The following is a 19,357-nucleotide window of genomic DNA, read 5'->3' on the forward strand; positions in this document are numbered from 1 at the left end:
TGGGCCCGGATGATCTCTCAAGTCATTTATATTTCCAAGACCCCATAACTCATCAGAACCTGAACAAGGTTCAGCCAGGCAGAGCCATCCGCCCTTCTTCCCTTCCTATCTACTGTCTACACATGTACCAAGATGTGGCTCTATAATCCTCAGATGTCCTAAGGTGTTATCTCTTCAGGCTGACCCTACATTAGGCACTGGTCTTGAACTATCTCCTGAGACTCTCTTTAAAGAAAGGGATCACCATGTGTTTACTCTGGATACAGCCTCCTCCCTTCCTACCAACCACACAGCTGTATGTGCGTGTATCAGCCAATTAAAAGAAAATCTAAAACTTATTTCTCATAAATGAAAATCATCAGAAAAGGCTTTCCTGGGGTCTGGTTTCACATAAGAAATTGAAATTTTTAATTACTCAACCAAAGAGGGCAAAGAAAGAAATTCAGTCCAAAATTAATTCACAGATTTGTGGCCTTATAGCCTTAAGACCCAAGATAGAAGGGAAATCAGTTCCTTAGAGCCTAGAGGCCAAAGAAAGGGAGAGAAGTGTCTCTTGTTCTTGCCTGAGTTTGTTTCTGCTTCCCAAGGGAAAGTGAGCAAACACCACAGATGGGCATTCTCGGCTGGGCCTGCACCTCTCCAAGTACCCGACATGGTCTGAGAATGCACAGAACTGGCTGAGAAGGAGCTGAAGTTCATAATCTGCTCCCTTTCCTATGTTTACAGAGAGAACTGGGGAAAATTCTGTGTCTACATAAATACCACACACCCTCCTCTCTCCCAGTAAGAAGCAGCCTCTCTCCTCCAAGCTTCCTCACAGCTCTTCTCGCTTTCTCCCTTGGATTCAAGTCATAATCCCTAATGGGCTGTGAGCCCAAGACAGAGGCCAACAATTCTTCATTTCTGTACTCCCAGTAATACCTAGCACCGTACCCTGTACTACAAGGTGTTTGGGAAACATGTTCAATGAGTAATAGAAGGATAAATGGCCTCTGAGATTCTAAAAGGGGCCAGAATAAACAAATATTGCTCTCTTCTCAAGCCTTACACTGCTATAAACCCTCCAGACTGCTGAGTGCTGGAATGTTCTCATATCTTGATCTGTGTGGTGGTTACGCAAGTGAATACATTTAAAAAATTCATTCAGGTGTCACCTGAGACTTATCTGCTTTACTATACATTATACCTCAACGAAAAAGATTAAAAAAAAAAGAAGCACCAAAAATTACTATTTATACACCAACTTTTTCTTAGGTCTCTTTATAGACTTCCTAACCCTCCCTGGAGTCCTGTAAAATGAGCCGAAAGTAGGAATTATTCTGATCCCTTCCATGGAGGAAACTCTGATGCAGGGAAAGACGGTGCCTCGTTCAGCCTGGTCACACAGAGAGTCAGAAATGTAGGTGCAACAAGATCCTGTAGTTTGTGATCCTCCACCACGTCTGTGCCCGCCCGCTTAACCACTGACCTCCAGTCATAATTCAAAAGAAAACAACCCCCTAAAATAGCAACTGTTTGCTCCATCTCTCCTGTCAGCTGGCTTTCTGCATGGCACTTTAACTTTATTTTCAAAACTATTCTGGCAGGGTTGGCCACATTTACCACAGCATCTGCTAAGAATCAGGTGAGGCTACAGCAGAATTCACTGGAATGAGGAGATAGGAGCCATGAGTTCCAGTTCCAGCTTTCTCTTCAATGAGCTTGTATTACTTTTAACAGGTCACCTAACCTCTCTGGGCCCGGGATTTCCCTCTATATGGACAAGATGAGTGCTAAAGTTTGATTTTCCAGAACTGCTTAAGAGACAGGAATGTACTGTGCAGGTTAATAAAAGGGAGAGGGCTGTTTTAATGTCACTAGTGGAGACTTGAGGTTTTAAAGGGCCTAATTTAGAACCAGGTAGGTAAATGTTTACCATATTCCTAAGAGGCTTAGCTGCTCATGATGGAGCCAGGACTTATGCTAAGCATGAGGCCTTTGCAGAAAAGCCCGCTGTTCTTTCTGACACCACCAGGATCATTGATTTTCTCTTCGATCGCCATCCTAAAAAGCAGATTGAATTAAAATGACTCAAGTCAGGCCAGCCCTCAGCAGCTGGTTCCTTTCTTCACGATCCTCACACAGGAGACAAATCCCCTACATCCTGTGGCCCCAAAGGTGGGTCAGTGAGGAAGTCAAGTCCTATCACAAGTCTTACCCCAGTGTGCTTAACTGGTCACTGCTGGGGGTTTGTCCAGTAGGGCTTGAACCTGCTGAGCCCCAATAGAAATTTGTGCCTCTGATTTGCCAAAAGGCTGTTAGTAAAGTCAGAGGCAGGCTACTGATCCAAACAAGTCTCAGGTACCAGAAAAGATGCCCTCCAGCATCTGCGCTGCTTGTCTGGATGCAGAATCAGGGGAGCAGCTAAAAACCATTATTCAGTTCTGGCCTCTGATCCAAGGAATCAAAAGAGAAAAATGTCCAGTACTTTCTACAAAACAGCCTGTGGCTGACTTGACTTTTACAATAAGCAGGTATGTACCTAAGCTGTTAACAGATAAGATGAACGCTGAGCTACTCCATCTTTTTATGCAGTGAAACTGCTTGGAACAACACCTGGCTGTCTGGAGGGTAAGGTTACTGTAATGTGGCACTTGTTGACTATGAGAATGTTACAGCAGAGAAATCTTAGCACTCATTTAATCCATCTTCCCATTTTGTTGTTGACAAAACAAAGGCCCAGAGGTAGGAAGGCCCTTACTTCTCCAAAGATATACAGTGACAGAGTCTGAACTAGTGTGCAGCGTCTCAAAGTCTTAGGGTTCTGCCAGACCAATCTGGGCAATGGAGGGGGCACCCAGGGGTAGGACAGCTCACAGGAGGCCAGAAGCTCAGCAAAGGGGGAAGAGGATAAGAGTTCATTCTCAGAGTTTTGGGAATGGGATAGTAGATCAAGTCTGGGCTGAACTTGAAATGTATGGCCTCAGAAATACAGGTCACTGTCATCAACCAAAAAGAATAACTAGCTTGCTCTCAAACCAAAGATAAACATGAAAGGAAGATTAAACAATCCCAAAGATCACAACTAATTGAGTTAGCCAGCTAGCCAGCTGGAAGTGAAATGCACAATATTAGCCAAGGACCTGATTAATAAATGAGGCTGGGTCAAGCTAGTTTAAGCAAAGAGGATTTGCCTGCTTACCTTTGGCATGCAACCTGAGATACTCTGAAAACAGAAAAATTGCTGTTCTGCCTCTACCAAGCTGCCCAGAATGGCTGGACTTCAAATAAGGCAGAAGGGGAACCAGGAGAACAAACAAGAGAAAGGGTAGTGACCGATGGACTTCCTTATAAGGGAACAGCCCCCAGACACACCTCGTTCCCTCAAGCAGTAATGGACAGACAGCCTAACCAATGGGAAACTTCACCTGGGTGCTGTAGGGAGATGGCTACTGGTCCCAGCAAACTGCTCTCTAGAAACAGAAAGTGTCCATTTGGTATGTGTCTCACTAAATTCAAGCTAACACAGATTCCTCAGCTTGGCATCCAGGGCTCCTCAGGGAGGCCACAACCCATACTCTCACCCCACCTGAGCCACCACTCCCCCTCATCTATACCCCATAACCCCTCAACCCTCCCACATACAAACATAGCACATGCTAATCTCTGTACCTTGGGTCCCACAGTCCCCTCTGCCTCGAATGGTCCTACCGGCCTCCTCCTTCCCAAATCCCATTCATCAAGTCCCAGCTCAGAATCCCTGCCATCCCCCTGGCGCTACCCTGGAGTCTCCCAGCTGGAATTCACTTCTTCCTCCTTCCTTCTCCTACCATACTTTGACTCAATACCAATGGTAGGCATGCCTTATTTTACAGACAGTTATGCACTGTCTTTCTCTACAGCCCTCACCAGACAGGGAGTTCCTGGAGGGTAAGAACTATGACCCACACCATCCCTTCAAATTGAGTCTTTTACAGTAAACACTCAAAATATTTGCCAAACTGGGTGGAACTTAACAACCTTTTTTCCTTTTCCCACCATCACCTGATAAAAACAAACAGCTCCACCCTAGGATGCCAACCAGAGGTCCAAGCTCCTAAACCTGGGAGGAGCTGGCTCTTTTTCAGAAACCCTTTGTGTGGGCTTGGCCTCTCTGCCTGTTACCTCTGAAATAAGAAGAGTGGTTCTTGTCAGAGAAGCTCAGTGCTTTGAGATGAGAGGCTCTGCAAACACAGATTCCCAAGTTCAAGGCCATTATTTTAAACTCCCCTTAGACCCATGCACCATTTACCAACTAATGCTAAAAACTTAAAGCTTGTTTCCAGCTAAATGCCTCTTCTTTTATCACAAATGCCCTAGTGTATAGCTGTTGAGAGAGCAGCACTGAGCACTCTGGGGAGCCTGTTGGCTTTTTATTTCCAGAGTGTGGAGATTTCCATCTCAAGTGTGAAGACAGCTCATGGTTTCAGGAAAAGCCCAGAGTTTCAGGCCTGCTGTTCTCTCAGTTCCCAACCTATGGGCTGTGAGCTCATGGGGTTCACAGTGTCACTCCAGCGCTCTGTCAATGTGCCCAACTGTGCCCTGCCTGTGCACTAAATGATGAATATATCACACAATAATAAAAACAACTACCATGTGACCATCTACCATTTACGCAGACACAGTCCTAGGGAAGAAAGACAGTGGGTATATAGTGAATATCGGTTGAAGGGAATTTTGTATTAATATCTGATCTTCTCAATTAATGGGTATTAAAAGTACAACTATTATCATACACCCATTCTTAATATTTTTTGAAATGAGAAAAGGGTTCTTCAACCTGAAAAGACTAGGGACTATGGGTTGATCAAAGAGGCCTGGATGGGAGGGATTCAGGTCTAGGTCCCAGCCCTAGCCAGACCTCCAGAAAGCAGAGCCAGGTGGCCCTGGGCTAAGTCCCTAGACCTTGGTTTCCCCAGCAGAACAACAAAAGGGTAGGATGAAAAGTACCTAGCAGGCTCCACCCAGCCCTACTCTTTATGACCCCCTTATCCTTAGACCAGCCTCTGACACTCTAGAGCTCTATTTGCAGTGGCTTGACAAGCCTAGAGCCATGGTTCTCAACCTAGGAGCTTCTGCCACCCTCCCCCCACCCTTTCGGGGACATTCAGCAATATTTGGAAACATTTTTGTTGTCACAATTGGATGGGGAGGTATTAAGAACATCTAGTAGGTAGAGGCCAAAGCTACTGCTGAACATCCTACAATACACAAGACAGCCCCACACAACAAAAAAATTATCCAGTCCAAAATGTCAATAGTCAAGATTGAGAAACCCTACTCTAGAGGCCACAGAGAAAATGAGCTTATTGCGGGAAAAGATAGAAACCTGGCAGGGAAATGCACAATGTTGACGTTGTAGCGAATTGAATGAATGAAGACGAGCGAATAAAGGCTCTCAAACCATTCCAGAATGTAAGAACAGTCTCCTCTTGGTCGGCTCTTTGGCACTAGTACCACTGTGTATAACACAGTCCAGTCACTCTGGGATCCCCACACCCCAACCCCAACCTTGTCCTCCTCAACCTGACCAGGCCCACTATTGACACAGCCTTGCTGAAGCTGGGGGGAATCTGAAATGCAGCATTAACAGGAAGGAGCCAGAGTGGACGCACAGAGTGGCAGAAATGCACTAGACTTGGAGCCTCAAGAAGGGCTCTAGCCTTGACTCTGCCTCTAGGGACACCATTTAATTGTTTTGAGCCTTAGTTTCTTCCTCTAAAAAAGGGAAAAGAGTGGGGCTAAAAACCATAATCTGCCCTACATAAGGCTTCTCTGAGTTACAAAACCAGATTATGTATGTGAAAGTTCTTTGGAAGCCATAAAACACTGTGAAGTATTCCTCTGCAGAATAAGGATAGGTGCTCATATTGCACAGGGAATATTATAAAAATTGATTTCCAATGACAAGATTCTGTCTATTGATAAATTACGAGCACTCAAGGATTATAGCAATCTGGGGCCGGGTGTGGTGACTCATCCCTGTAATCCCAACTCTTTGGGAGGCTGAGGTGGGAAGACTGCTTGAGCCCAGGAGTTCAAGAACAGCCTGGCCAACCTAGTGGCACCCCCATCTCTATAAAAAATAAAAAATTAGGCTGGGTGCAGTGGCTCACACCTGTAATCCCAACACTTTGCGAAGCCAAGGCGGGTGGATCACCTGAGGTCAGGTGATCGAGACCATCCTGGCTAACACGGTGAAACCCCGTCTCTACTAAAAAAAAAAAAATACAAAAAATTAGCCGGGCGAGGTGGCAGGCGCCTGTAGTCCCAGCTACGCGGGAGGCTGAGGCAGGGGAATGGCGTGAACCCCGGGGGGCATAGCCTGCAGTGAGCCGAGATCGCGCCACTGCACTCCAGCCTGGGTGAAAGAGCGAGACTCCGTCTCAAAAAAAAAAAAAAAAAAAAAAAAAAGATTCTGTCTATTGATAAATTACGAGCACTCAAGGATTATAGCAATCTGGGGCCGGGTGTGGTGACTCATCCCTGTAATCCCAACTCTTTGGGAGGCTGAGGTGGGAAGACTGCTTGAGCCCAGGAGTTCAAGAACAGCCTGGCCAACCTAGTGGCACCCCCATCTCTATAAAAAATAAAAAATTAGGCTGGGTGCAGTGGCTCACACCTGTAATCCCAACACCTTGCGAAGCCAAGGCGGGTGGATCACCTGAGGTCAGGAGTTTGAGACCAGCCTGACCAATATGGTGAAACCCTATTGGCTTCACCCTACGGCTAAACAAAAATTAGCCGGCTATGGTGGCACACGCCTATAATCCCAGATATTCGGGAGGCTGAGACAGGAGAATCGCTTGAATCTGGGAGGTGGAGGTTGCAATGAGCCTAGATCGTGCCACTGCACTCCAGCCTGGGCAACAGAGCGAGACTCTGTCTGAAAAATAAAATAAAATATTAGCCAAGCTTGGTGATACATGCCTATAGTTCCAGCTACTCAGACAGAGCTGAGATCCTATGGAGTATCAAACATACCAGAAAATCCACTGTGATACAGCCCACCTCAGGATCCCCAAGTCACAGAGCTAGATCTGCCCAGTGACTCATATAATGTGAACCTCGACTTTCTCATCTCTAAAATAGGGTAATACCACTCACACATGGAGCTGCTGAAAAGATCAAACATGATCAAGTTTGTAAAGTACATGGCATTTCCCAAAGATGGGGGAAATGTTTTCATTTCCTGGGGATACTTTTTCTGAAAAAAAAAATTTTTTTCTTTGAAATACAATGTTTTTAAGCATGATGAAAATTACTTAACTGGGCTGGGCGCGGTGGCTCATGCCTGTAATCTCAGCGCTTTGGGAGGCTGAGATGGGCGGATCACAAGGTCAGGAGATCGAGACCATACTGGCTAACACAGTGAAACTCCATCTCTACTAAAAGTACAAAAAATTAGCCCGGTGTGGTGGCGGGCGCCTGTAGTCCCAGCTACTCGGGAGGCTGAGGCAGGAGAATGGTGTGAACCCGGGAGGTGGAGCTTGCAGTGAGCCGAGATCGCGCCACTGTACTCCAGCCTGGGCAACAGAATGAGACTCTGTCTCAAAAAAAAAAAAAAAAAAGAAAGAAAATTACTTAACTGGGCCTGGGCCTATATTGCTGTGTCCTTTACACCTCCAAAATTACCTCTAAAATCTAAGCATTAGGAGGGCTGTCTGCAGCTGTGAGCCCTGCAGCCCTGTCAGCTAGGAGCAGCAAGCTGAATGCCAGGCTGATATCAGTTCCCTCCTTAGACAAGGCCACAGAAGGCTATCGGAGCCCATTACAACTTGACACCCAAAGTCCTGCCTCCAGATTTGCCAAGCAATCTGCAACGACACACTGCCTATATGCAAAATTCTAAAGGGAGAACATGCTTTGGAGAGGTGAAATCAACTAGTTCACCTGATAATCAAGAGAGTAGGCTGAGCACGGTGGCTCACGCCTATAATCCCAGCACTTTGGGAGGCCAAGGCAGGTGGATCACCTGACGTCAGGAGTTCGAGACCAGCCTGGCCAACATGGTGAAATCCCTGTCTCTACTAAAAATACAAAATTAGCTGGGTGTGGTGGCACGTGCCTGTAATCCCAGCTACTTACGAGGTTGAGGCAGGAGAATCATTTGAACCCGGGAGGTGGAGGTTGCAGTGAGCCAAGATCACACCACTGCACTCCAGCCTAGGCAACAGGGCGAGACTCAGTAGTCTCAAAAAAAAAAAAAAAACTAATAAATAAATAAAATAGCAAGAGGCCGCATGCAGCGGCTCACACCTGTAATCCCAAAACCTTAGGAGGCCAAGGTAGGTGGATGGCTTGAGCTCAGGAGTTTGAGACCAGCCTGGGCAACATGGCAAAACCCCATCTCTACAAAAAAAAAAAAATACAAAAATTTAGTTGGGCATGGTGGTGCACACTTGCAGTCCCAGCTACTCAGGAGGCTGAGGTGGGAGGATGTCTTCAGCCCGGAAGGCAGAGGTTACAGTGAGCCAAGATCTTGCTACTGTACTCCAGCCTGGGTAACAGCAAGACTGTCAAAAAAAAAAAAAAAAAAAAAAAAGAAAAGAAAAGAAAAGAAAGAAACTAGCAATAATCTAGGCTTTTATTTTTAACTTTTTTTAAAAAAATAGAGATGGGGTCTCGCTTTGATGCCCATATTGGTCTCAAACTCCTGGCCTCAAGTTATCTTTCCACCTCACCTTCCAAAGTGCTGGGATTACAGGTGTGAGTCACCATACCCAGCCTAATCTGGGTTTTAAATGTCAGTCTTGTCAGTCAATGTCTCCAAGTCCAGGGAACTCTGGGACACACCATGCTGATCAAATTCCTCACCCTCATGGAGGAGTCACAGAGTAAATCTTAGTCTGGGTAGCAACTCCTCTCCAAACCTCTGCAGGGAACAGCGACTGGGCTACACAAGTGTAAAGTCTTATTTTTATTTATACAACTATTAGATATTAGAAAGACTACAAAACCAGGAATTTTTTTGTTTGTTTTTGAGATGGAGTCTTGCTCTGTCACCCAGGCTGGAGTGCAGTGGTACGATCTCGGCTCACTGCAACCTCCACTTCCATGGTTCAAGCGATTCTCCTGCTTCAGCCTCTCAAGCAGCTGGGATTACAGGTGCCCACCACCACGCCCAGCTAATTTTTGTATTTTTAGTAGAGATGGGGTTTCGCCTTGTTGGCCAGGCTAGTCTCGAACTCCTAACCTCAGGTAATCTGCCCACCTCAGCCTCCCAAAGTGCTGGGATTACAGGCGTGAGCCACCACACCCAGCCCAACCAGGAATTTATAATGATTGCTTATGCAGACAGTAGAGAATCCACTGCTCAGGTTTCTTAGTTCCTACTTCCTTTCGTAGGAAGACAATTATAATTTTAACTGAATCATTAACTGAATAATTAAGCAAATTAATTATCATAATAAACTATACTTTAAACTTAGTATTCCAAAGCTAATTATTTTATGACCAAGTTAAACACTGATCCATTCTCATGTCCCCGCTAAGAGGCTTCTGATTCAAATAAAGTACTTTTTTAAAGTACTGCAAATAGTTCCACGTTCCTGGTTTCTCTTTCTCAAAAAACTTTTCCTACTAATTTAAAGTTTCAAGCACTCACACATTCTGAGTTCCTTTCTGCTCTAACATTCCATTACTCCCCAAAATAACTATTCGATAAAACATAAATTGAAGTTCCCCACTCCCACAATGAAGTTGTTCCAGTTCCCTCCACTGCATGTCACAAACTGAATCCTAAGTATGCTTCCAGAAAAAATCACACTGTACCCTGGTTATCTGTTTACTTGTGTCACTTGGTTAGATTATAAGCACCTCAGAGGCAATGACCTGTCTTCATCTGCATTTACCCAGCAGGACAGTATCTGGCATGCAGCTCAAATTACTACATACTTATCTATGAAATAGATTCATGAATGAAGCAAGTTTCCAGCTACCATCTTTGAAAATGGATCAACTGAAATTAAATGCAAATGTGTACCTATACAGCATTAAGATCAAAGATTGGGGATCTCAACATCAGAGTCCCCAAAGTGCAAAATATCCAGATCTGTTTTAAAATCTCTCAAATTTTGATGGGCATACAAACCAACTGAGGATCTCATAAAATGCAGGTTCTGCTTCAGTAGGTCAGGATGGGGCCTAAGAGTCCACTTTTTTTTTTTTGAGACAGAGTCTCGCTCTGTCACCCAGGCTGGAGTACAGTGGTGCTATCTTGGCTCACTGCAAGCTCCGGTTCCCGGGTTCACACCATTCTCCTGCCTCAGCCTCCCGAGTAGCTGGGACTACAGCCGCCAGCTGCCACGTCCGGCTAATTTTTTTTTTTTTTTTTTTTGTATTTTTAGTAGAGACGGCTTTCACCGTGTTAGCCAGGATGGTCTCCATCTCCTGACCTTGTGATCCACCCGCCTTGGCCTCCCAAAGTGCTGGGATTACAGGCGTGAGCCACCACGCCCAGCCAGAGTCCACATTTCTAACAATTTCCCAGATGTCTCCATAGCCCACACTTTGAGCAGAAAGCTTGTGTAGTCAATTCTGTATTCCATTTTTGTAGCTAAAGAAGCTGTTGTTCAGAGACATGAAGAGGCTTACCCTGGATTACCAAACTAGCAAGCAGCAGAGGTGGAATGTGAACTCAGGCCTTCTCACCCCAAAGCTAGTACCTTTTCCACTATACCACATCACTGACCTTTTGAGCTAAACAACCACAACCAGAGGGATGTATAGCTTTCCTCCATCACTCAAATAAGCCCTCCAAGCCAGCTTTGCTCTGTAAGGAAGAGGGAGGAGGTAGGGCTAGAAATATTAGCTGTCAGGGAATCAAGCCAGCAGATGCTCTTGTTAAGAACTTAAATCATTCAATCCTTCAGCTAAGACTCCTTAAGAAGGACCAAACAAACTTTAGGGGTTCCTAGATGCTCATCCCTTTACTAATGAATAAGCCACAGGAAAATACAATCATTTTTCCCTGTCTCAGTGATACCGGAAGTATCAGGGCTAAAGAGCACATGTAACCAAACTAGTTCCTAAACAAACGGCTCGGCCCTGCCTGTTCTGGGGTTGTGCTGCTCAGACTTTGGCTACAATATTCAGATTATTCAACTCTGTCCACTCTACACCTTAAGAGCAACACTGGCCGGGCGCGGTAGCTCACACCTGTAATCCCAGCACTTTGGAAGGCCGAGGCGGGAGAATTACTTGAGGTCAGGAGTTTAAGACCAGCCTGGCTAACATGGTGAAACCTCATCTCTACTGAAAATACAAAAAAATTAGCTGGGCTTGGTGGCGCATGCCTATAATTCCAGCTACTCAGGAGGCTGAGGCAGGATAATCACTTGAACTCGGGAGGCGGAGGATGCAGTGAGATGAGACGGCGCCACTGCACTCCAGCCTGGGCAACAGAGCAAAACTCCATCTCAAAAAAAAAAAAAAAGAGAGCAACACTGGTGAACAGGAGCACATCCAAAGGAGGATAAAAAGGAAGGAACAGAAGCACCAGAAAATGGACAGTCAATGAAATGTAGAAGGGCTGTCCTAGAGAAGTGCAGGCTTGAGACATAAGCACAGTCTTCCTTGATCTGTCATGTAGAAGTGGGATCAGACCTGTTCTCTGTGGACCCAAGAGGCAGAAATCACAATCTGTTTTCTAGTTCACAAATGTCTAGTGTCAAAGCTGGGATTTGCCCCAACGCTTCTGTCCTCAAATCCCACATTCTTTTCACCAGCCCAGGCTGCTTCCCTATGGAGCTATCATCCCAACCTGTAGCAGAGGTAGGTACTATAGAAAGACAGGTATCAGTCCCAAATAAGAAAGGTGATTTTACAGTCGGAGCTGTCCAGAGACAGACTATGCTGTAGTGTGGGAGGATAGGGCACCTAATACAAATCCTGTCAACAGAGGGGTTCAATCAGAGGTTAATCACTTGGCAGGAATGCCACAGAGGGAATCTGGGCATTGGATGGGGGCTGGGTGAGATGAACCTGCAACCTCAGAGATGAATTAAACTCTTCCTGCTGTATTTTCCTCTAACACTTCATTTGTAAACTTGGGGTTTGCGTTTTCTCATAGTTACTTTTACCTGTGTGTCTTCCTCGATGAACTGTGTGGGCCCTTGTGGGGAGAAGGCAGTGTCTCATCCATCTTTATAGCCTTACTGTCCCTAAGACTATCCCTGAGAAGCCAAGGAAACAGTTTCATCTCGCCTATTTGCCAGGCATTCTGGCAGACACTCTACATACATCAACTTATTCCACATCCTCATAAGAGCCCTAACAAGTAAGTATTGGTAGTATTTCCCTTTTCACACACGGGGGAATTGAGACTCAGAGAAAATAAGTAACTGCCAAGGTACTACTGGTGAAAGGTAAAGCTGCATTCAAACTGGGAATCTTTTGCCCACATCACCACACCTTTCTCCTAGAAGAAACGTAATAAATGATTGCTGACTTGAGCCAAACAGCTTAAAAACAGGCCAGTACTGTAACCAGCTAGATCTGTAGTTTCCCATTGCTATGCTCAGATTTTCCCCTTCTAAATATAATCATCCATCTGCAAAATGACCAACTAAAGTTGTTTTCTAATATCCTCTCTCTCACACTCTTAAAGACAGTGGCACAACCCAAAATAATTCTGAGCAAGAAGACTAAGTTTTCATAAGAAATTCCTCAAGGCCCCAAGAGCTCTGCCCCTCCTCCTGGTGGGCTCTGGCTTCATGTCAAGGCTTTGGACCACTGTAAACAAATCAGGTCCTGGCTTTACGCCTCAGAGATGGCTGGCTCACACATATCTTCACAGGATGCTCTCCAAGACCTCGCTCCACACTGAAACCCAACTCTGGACAACTCAAGGTTTCTCCAAGCAAAACAGTCCTGCTCACAGGTCTTCACGTTTAGTTAAACTTCCAAACAAAATCTATCTTGAGTTACAAATCACATTATAAACCTACTCTGGCAGGCACTTAAAAATATCTAATCTCCCTGCCAAATGGGGCAAAATAAGGATTTTGTCATTTGAATTAAAGGAACCAGCATGTTTGGATAGCCAACACATAGGGCCTCTGGTACTCCACCTGTCTTAAGAAGTAAACCAAACTCAATCTAGCCAACCATTTTTCCAAACAAGAAACTTAAGCGTCACTGAGGGAAATTCCCACTGCTCACTTCCCTGGGTGGATTTCGAGTTTTCTATCCCTGGGCCTCTGGGATAAGAGATCCTGCTGGCACATGCACCATTGAGACATTGTGCTTTTCAACCTGAGATCTTGATTCCAGAGAACCAAAGAGCCACGTTCACTATAAACTTAACTTATTACGGTGTCTTCACATATGCTCATGTTTGAGAGGGACTTTATTAAACATGAGAAAACCACCCTCACTCCAGCAATGAGCAGAACTTAATGAAGATATATCTCTTGTGAGCTCCTGGCCTCTATGCATCCATCAGACATTCTCAGCTATACCTAAATTAACCTGTAAATGAACTGATTTGCATCCATAAATCCACAGAAATGTACCAGTGTAGGGTGTTTTAGATGCCACTCTCCATTTCCTAATCTTAAACAATTCTCTTGTTAAACTGTGATCTTGTCTACAACTGTTTTCATCTTTACTAAAACAGGAAAAAAAGGGAAATCTGAACCATCTAGCACAGATATTTCCTTAGCTAGTTATCAAGACTTAAAAAGAAAAGAATCTTTGATATTTGATCATCTTCCATTTTTTTCTTTTCTTTTTTTTCCCACATGTTCTCCAGAAAAGTATGATTACCTTTCTTAGGGAGAAAACCAAAGGGCATTGTTTAGAAAGGTACCAAAAAAGACCTAGCTTTGGGTGATTTTTGTCAGTTCACTTAAACTCTGATCTTGGCTTCCATCCAGTTCTCAATGAAAGAGACAACTAAACCAAAGAAGTCTGATCAACAATAACTTTATCAGAAAAGAAAAGTACGCTCACTCAATATCCACAATTTGCCACCCTCTTTCATATATTATCTTAGTTAATCCTCACCATAGCCATGTGAGATGAATATTATTTCATAAATGATGACATTAAAGTCCCTTGGATGGCAGAGACCACACCTGGTTCACGTCTACATTCTCAGCACTAAGAATGGGGCCTAGGACACAGTAAGGGCCTGCCACATGCTTAAGAATGAATATATGACTAAAGAAAAAGAAATGAAATTTGGAAAAAACATGCAATCCAAATTTTGCTCTAGGCTCCTCACTGGAACCACTACCTGGGACACACCTACACAGTGCAAATACTCTACTCAAGCTTCTGAGGTCTGTTTCAAAGCTTCTGAAGTTTGTTTCATCTTTCCAATGTGTATGCCTCAAAGATAGCATCTACATTTGGCTACACACCCAGCAGGGAATAGCCTGTTTCTGCTTCACTTCTTTTTCCCCTACTCAGCACCACACCTTGCACAGGTGGGTGTTTAATGAACTGAGTGTTTAATGAACATGGTTATGGTCATGATGACACCCTTGGTCATCATGGGAGTAAACAACACAAGATGCCCACAGTCAACAGAACTGGTCTTGGAGTTGAGTTCGTCCCATAGTGAGCCTCATTTTCCTCTCTTGTACAATTGGAATAACAGAACTTACCCACAAGATTGTTTTTTTCATTTAACAAATGCTGACCATTAACCACATGCAAAGCACTGTGCTAGGTGGTGGGGACACAGTGATGAATGTGACCATCACATCTTACTTCGTGGACCTCACAGTCTCAGGGGATGCTGAGGGGTTTTCCAAACCTACAAGGACTATACAATTATGAAGTACTTGCTCCTTCTGTTTCCCAACTTCATTAATGCCATCACCATCCAACCAGCTGCCCAAGCTATAAATTGGGGAATCATCCTCCACTCCCCTCTCTCCTTCGTCCTGCCCACTCCCACAATTACAACAAATCACCAAGTCTCTTTTGATTCTCCTTCAGAAAAGTCTCAGACATGTATTATTTCTCTTCCAGTTTCCCATGCTTCTACACTAGGCCCTTTGTTCTCACCTGAAGAATTGCAAGTCTCCTTGTAATAATGATAATGGCAAGCACTTACCGGTCACTTACCATATGGCAGGCATTGTCCTAGGAGCTTTGCATGCATAACATATTTTCATCCAATCAGGCAGACACTAGTACCCTGATTTGTAGAGGAGGAATCTGAGGTCCAGAGTAACCTGCCCCAGGTACCCAGCAAGGAAATGATGAAGCTGCAGCTCAAACCCAGGTCTGAAAGGCACTATCCTTGCCCCTGATGGGATTCTTGCCTCCAGTCCCTTCCTGGTCAGTCTTCACTTCTTCCTTTAAGCTGCTGCTAGAGTGCTCTTTCAAAATTCCAAACAGATATGATGACTCTCTGCTTTAAAAGACAGCCAAGGGCTGAGCACAGTGACTGTAATCCCAACACTTTGGGAGGCTAATACGGGAGGATCGCTTGAGGCCAGGAGTTTGAGACCAGCCTGGGCAACACAGCGAGACCTTGTCCCTACAAAAAAAAATGTTTTGAATTAGCTAGGCATGTGCCTGAAGTCCTAGCTACTCAGGAGGCTGAAGTGAGAGGATCATTTGAGCCCAGGAGTTCCAGGCTGCAATGAGCTATAATTGTACCACTGCACTTCGGCCTGGATGTCAGAGCGAGACCCTGTTGCTTAAAGTGAATGAATAAATAAAAATAAAGGACAGCTAAGAGCTCCTCACCACTTCCAGGTCAAGGTCCAAAGACTACAGGCCACTCTCAGTGTTATCTCCTGTCCCACCCACAGACTCCAGAGGCGACACTGTCACTGCCTCCCAAACACACCCAACTCCTTGCTGACCCACCTCACGTTCTCCTTCCTCTACCAAGTCTTCTTTACCCTTTCCCCCTAAACAGGTGCCGCCTCCTCTGCAGCCTCAGCCCATGGACACACTCCCGTTTCTGCACTGTTATAATCATTTCCTGCTCTCTCACACGCACATACACTCCCACCCCACACTTCCAATTCTGAGTTCCTGAAGGGCTGACACAGTGTATTTTCATCTCTGACTCTCAAGGTCCCAGCACAGTGGCAGGTGAATAAGTAGACTAACTGAATGGTAATGTGGTAGTGTTCACCTCCGCACACTAAGACCTTCCTCCTAGAGGATGCTAAAAAGAAGGGTAGGTTACAGTAGCTCCCATCCTCTCAAGCAAACTCAGGAAGACAGCCTGCTTTCAGCAAGTCTGACAACTGAGATTGGTCCTCCACAGTTGGCCGGCAAGCTCTCCCGCAGCCCGTTGAAAGTCAATTCGATCGCCAAAACTGCAGAAATGGCTGGGTGCGATGGCTCATGCCCGTAATCCCAGCACTTTGGGAGGCCGAGGCAGGCAGATCATGAGGTCAGGTGTTCGAGACCAGCCTGACCAACATGGTGAAACCCCATCTCTACTAAAAATACAAAAATTAGCCAGGCATGGCGGCGTGCACCTGTAATCCCAGCTACTCAGGAGGCTGAGGCAGGAGAATCATTTGAACCCGAGAGGCAGAGGTTGCAGTGAGCTGAAATCGTGCCACTGCACTCCAGCCTGGGCAACAGAGTGAGACTCTGTCTCAAAAAAAAAAAAAAAAAAAAAAACTCCGGAAACTAAGCTAGCTCCAAACCAAAAGATCAGAGGAAAATGGTAAACTGACACCCTCCTCCTGCATTCCAAAATGCAGAAAGCTAAAAACACTGATTCTGATGACCATAAACAGAGGATCTGGACTGAGGGAGAGTCATCAGAGGAAAAAGCTAGAGACAGCAAAATATAACCCTGTTCCCATCTCCACAACTAAGCTGGAGTCCAGGCCACAAACGGACCATGGCAGCTGCCTCCTCACTGTTCTCCCTGCTCCCACCCTCATCCCCCACCCACTCTCCAAAGAGCAGCCAGATGATGTTTTTAAAACTCTGTCAATAAGGACACGTTCCAGTAGAATACCCTCCAAAAGCTTTCCATCAACTTGGAATAAAATCCAAACTCTCCACCAACAAGTTCAAAGTCCAAGCCCCGCCCCCTTTATTCCATACCACTCTCCCTCCAAGCACTACATTCTGGACACAGGGGTCTCTCTCTTCGGTTTCTTACAACCTGCCAACCTCCGAGCCTTTTCCCATGCTGCTTTCCATGCCCGGAAGGCTCCTCCCCTTTTTTTTTTTTACAGAGCTGGTTCCTTCTCCAGACTGTTCAAACTTTACCTTTTCAAACACGCCTTCCCTGACCATTCTATCTAAAGTGGCATCCCTCCCACTCCACCACTCCCTATCAGATCATCTTTTTGCGTGTTTAGTACTTATCACCCCCGGACAATATTTTCTTCATTTATTTTCCTGTTTCTGTCTTCTCTCCCATTAGGGTTGAGGCTGTGTTTTGTTCACCCCTATGAATACAGCGCATGCAGCAGGCACTAAAAAGAATTTCCAGAATATCTGTTGACTATCAGCAGAGAAGCATCCTCAAGATAGGCTATTTTGTTCTCCTATTAGAATGGAGAAAACATCGATTTAGCCCCTACTATGTGCTGAGCACTGTAAATCCATGATTTTCCTTTCAGAAAGGTAAATTAGCTCAAGGTCACACTACTAGTCACTAGCAGACTTCTGAGTGAATTACCTCAATCCTAAACCCCTCTCAAGGGGAAGGGATGTCGTTCTGTGATTCACTCTCATGTGGCCATAACAAGAAAAAGCAAACATTTCTAAACTGCTTTACAGTTTTAAAGCATTTTCACATTCATCTCACTTAAGAAAAACACAAAGCACTTAGAATGCCCAGAAAGCCATACGACAACAGGAAGTAAAGCAAGCAGTGCCTCAAGATTCAATACTGCGGCCCTGAATCCCAGTGGTGGGGACTGGGGAGGAGTCGGGAGTCTCTATTTCTGGTTCAGAGGGATGGGGAAGCGGTGAGTCACGGGGTGAAGGCTTGCGCCACGGGAAACTTTGGTAAGGCCAAGCTATGAGGCAACAAAAAGTGAAGCACAACGCTGGAAAACACCTTAGGCCTCAACAGAGGCAGAACCCTGGCTGACGGATGGGGAAACTGAGGCCTCAAAGGGAAAGCAACTTGCTCAAGTTCACTCAGCAAGTGAATAGAGCAGGAATCAGGGGGTCTCCTCTCCCCCAGTCCCCTTTTCTCTCCAGCAAGGAGGCTTTTCAACGAGAATTCTGAGTTAAGAGGATGGGGGAGAGGCCAAGGGCAGCTCACAGATTCCACCGAGGAGTCGGGAGAGGGCACAGGTAGGACCAGGAGGCACCGAAATGCTAGGATGGGGGCAGAAATGAAACGAGGAGGAGGCAGGGGCAGTAGCTAGGCAGGTGGGTGAGGAGAGAAGGAAAAGGAGGAAGAGAAAGGGACAGAGTGAGGGCGGAGGAAAGTGCTGTGAGATTGGGGTCTGAAGGGGCCTGGCGGGGTGGAGAGAGGCTGAGGGGAGAGGGCAGAATAAGTCTGACGATGGAAAAGTCCAGGGATCGGGGAGACATTGAAGGGAGTCGGGGAGGGGGTCCCAGACCCGGCAAGAAGTCTGACCCGGAGAGTTCCAGGGTCAGACCAGACTCCGAGGCGAGTCTGACGAAGGTGAAGTCCGGGCCCGGGGAGCCTGGGGGGAGCCCGTGGCAAGTCTGAAGGGGCCGGGCAGCCTCACCGCGCTTGTTTTTGGTGCCGTGCTTCTTGGCGGCCGTCAGCTCCTGCTCGATTTTCTTCTCCAGGAACTCCTGTTTCTTGCTTAACATCTCCTCCGTGTCCCGCAGCCGCTGGATGGCCTCCTGGGGGGTCGGGCCGCCCTTGCCGGCCTTACCCCCTCCAGCCCCGAACAGCTTCCCGAACACCGACATGGTTGCTGCTCGCCGCGCCGGCCTTCGCCGCCCGCTCCGGCCCGGCTCGGCTCGGCTCGGCTCCGGCGCCCACTCCCAGTCCGCCGCTCCCTGACGCCGCAGGCCTCTCCTCCGCCTCCGCCTCCGCCCCGCAGCTGGGCCCGGCCGCGCCACCTCCCACAGGCCCCCACGCCCGGCCCGGCCGGCGTCAGGGCAACGCGCCACTGACTACAACTCCCGATGGGCAACGCGCCGGGCGCGCCTCAAATCTAATGGAGGGAAGCGCGCTGCATGCCGGGAAGCTATAGTCTTCCGGCTTCAGGTGCTCCTCGGCGCGTCCTTTCTGGTGTAGCTGGGGTCAAAGGGCGTGTGGCATGCTGGGAAATATAGTCTCCTTGGCCTGCGCTCTGTAGGAGTGGTAGAACAGTAAGAGAAATGACAGTAAGTGTGCAACACTGCTCAAAAATTTATTGCTAGTATGGGATACCGCCATGCTTGAACTTCACATGTATAT

General features: G+C 46.3%; 1 protein-coding gene across 1 annotated transcript in view; it reads right to left on the reverse strand.

The window, feature by feature from the left end:
* Positions 1–19,019, reverse strand: part of CHMP4B (charged multivesicular body protein 4B) — a 43,530-nt gene extending 24,511 nt beyond the window's left edge. The window contains exon 1 of the mRNA XM_055265572.2: positions 18,675–19,019. Coding sequence (XP_055121547.1) covers positions 18,675–18,864 — 190 coding nt within the window. The 5' untranslated portion in view covers positions 18,865–19,019. The remainder of the gene's footprint in view (positions 1–18,674) is intronic.
* Positions 19,020–19,357: the final 338 nt, after the last annotated feature.

The sequence above is a fragment of the Symphalangus syndactylus genome, chromosome 24, assembly GCF_028878055.3.
Source record: "Symphalangus syndactylus isolate Jambi chromosome 24, NHGRI_mSymSyn1-v2.1_pri, whole genome shotgun sequence".
Taxonomy (NCBI): Eukaryota; Metazoa; Chordata; class Mammalia; order Primates; family Hylobatidae; genus Symphalangus; species Symphalangus syndactylus.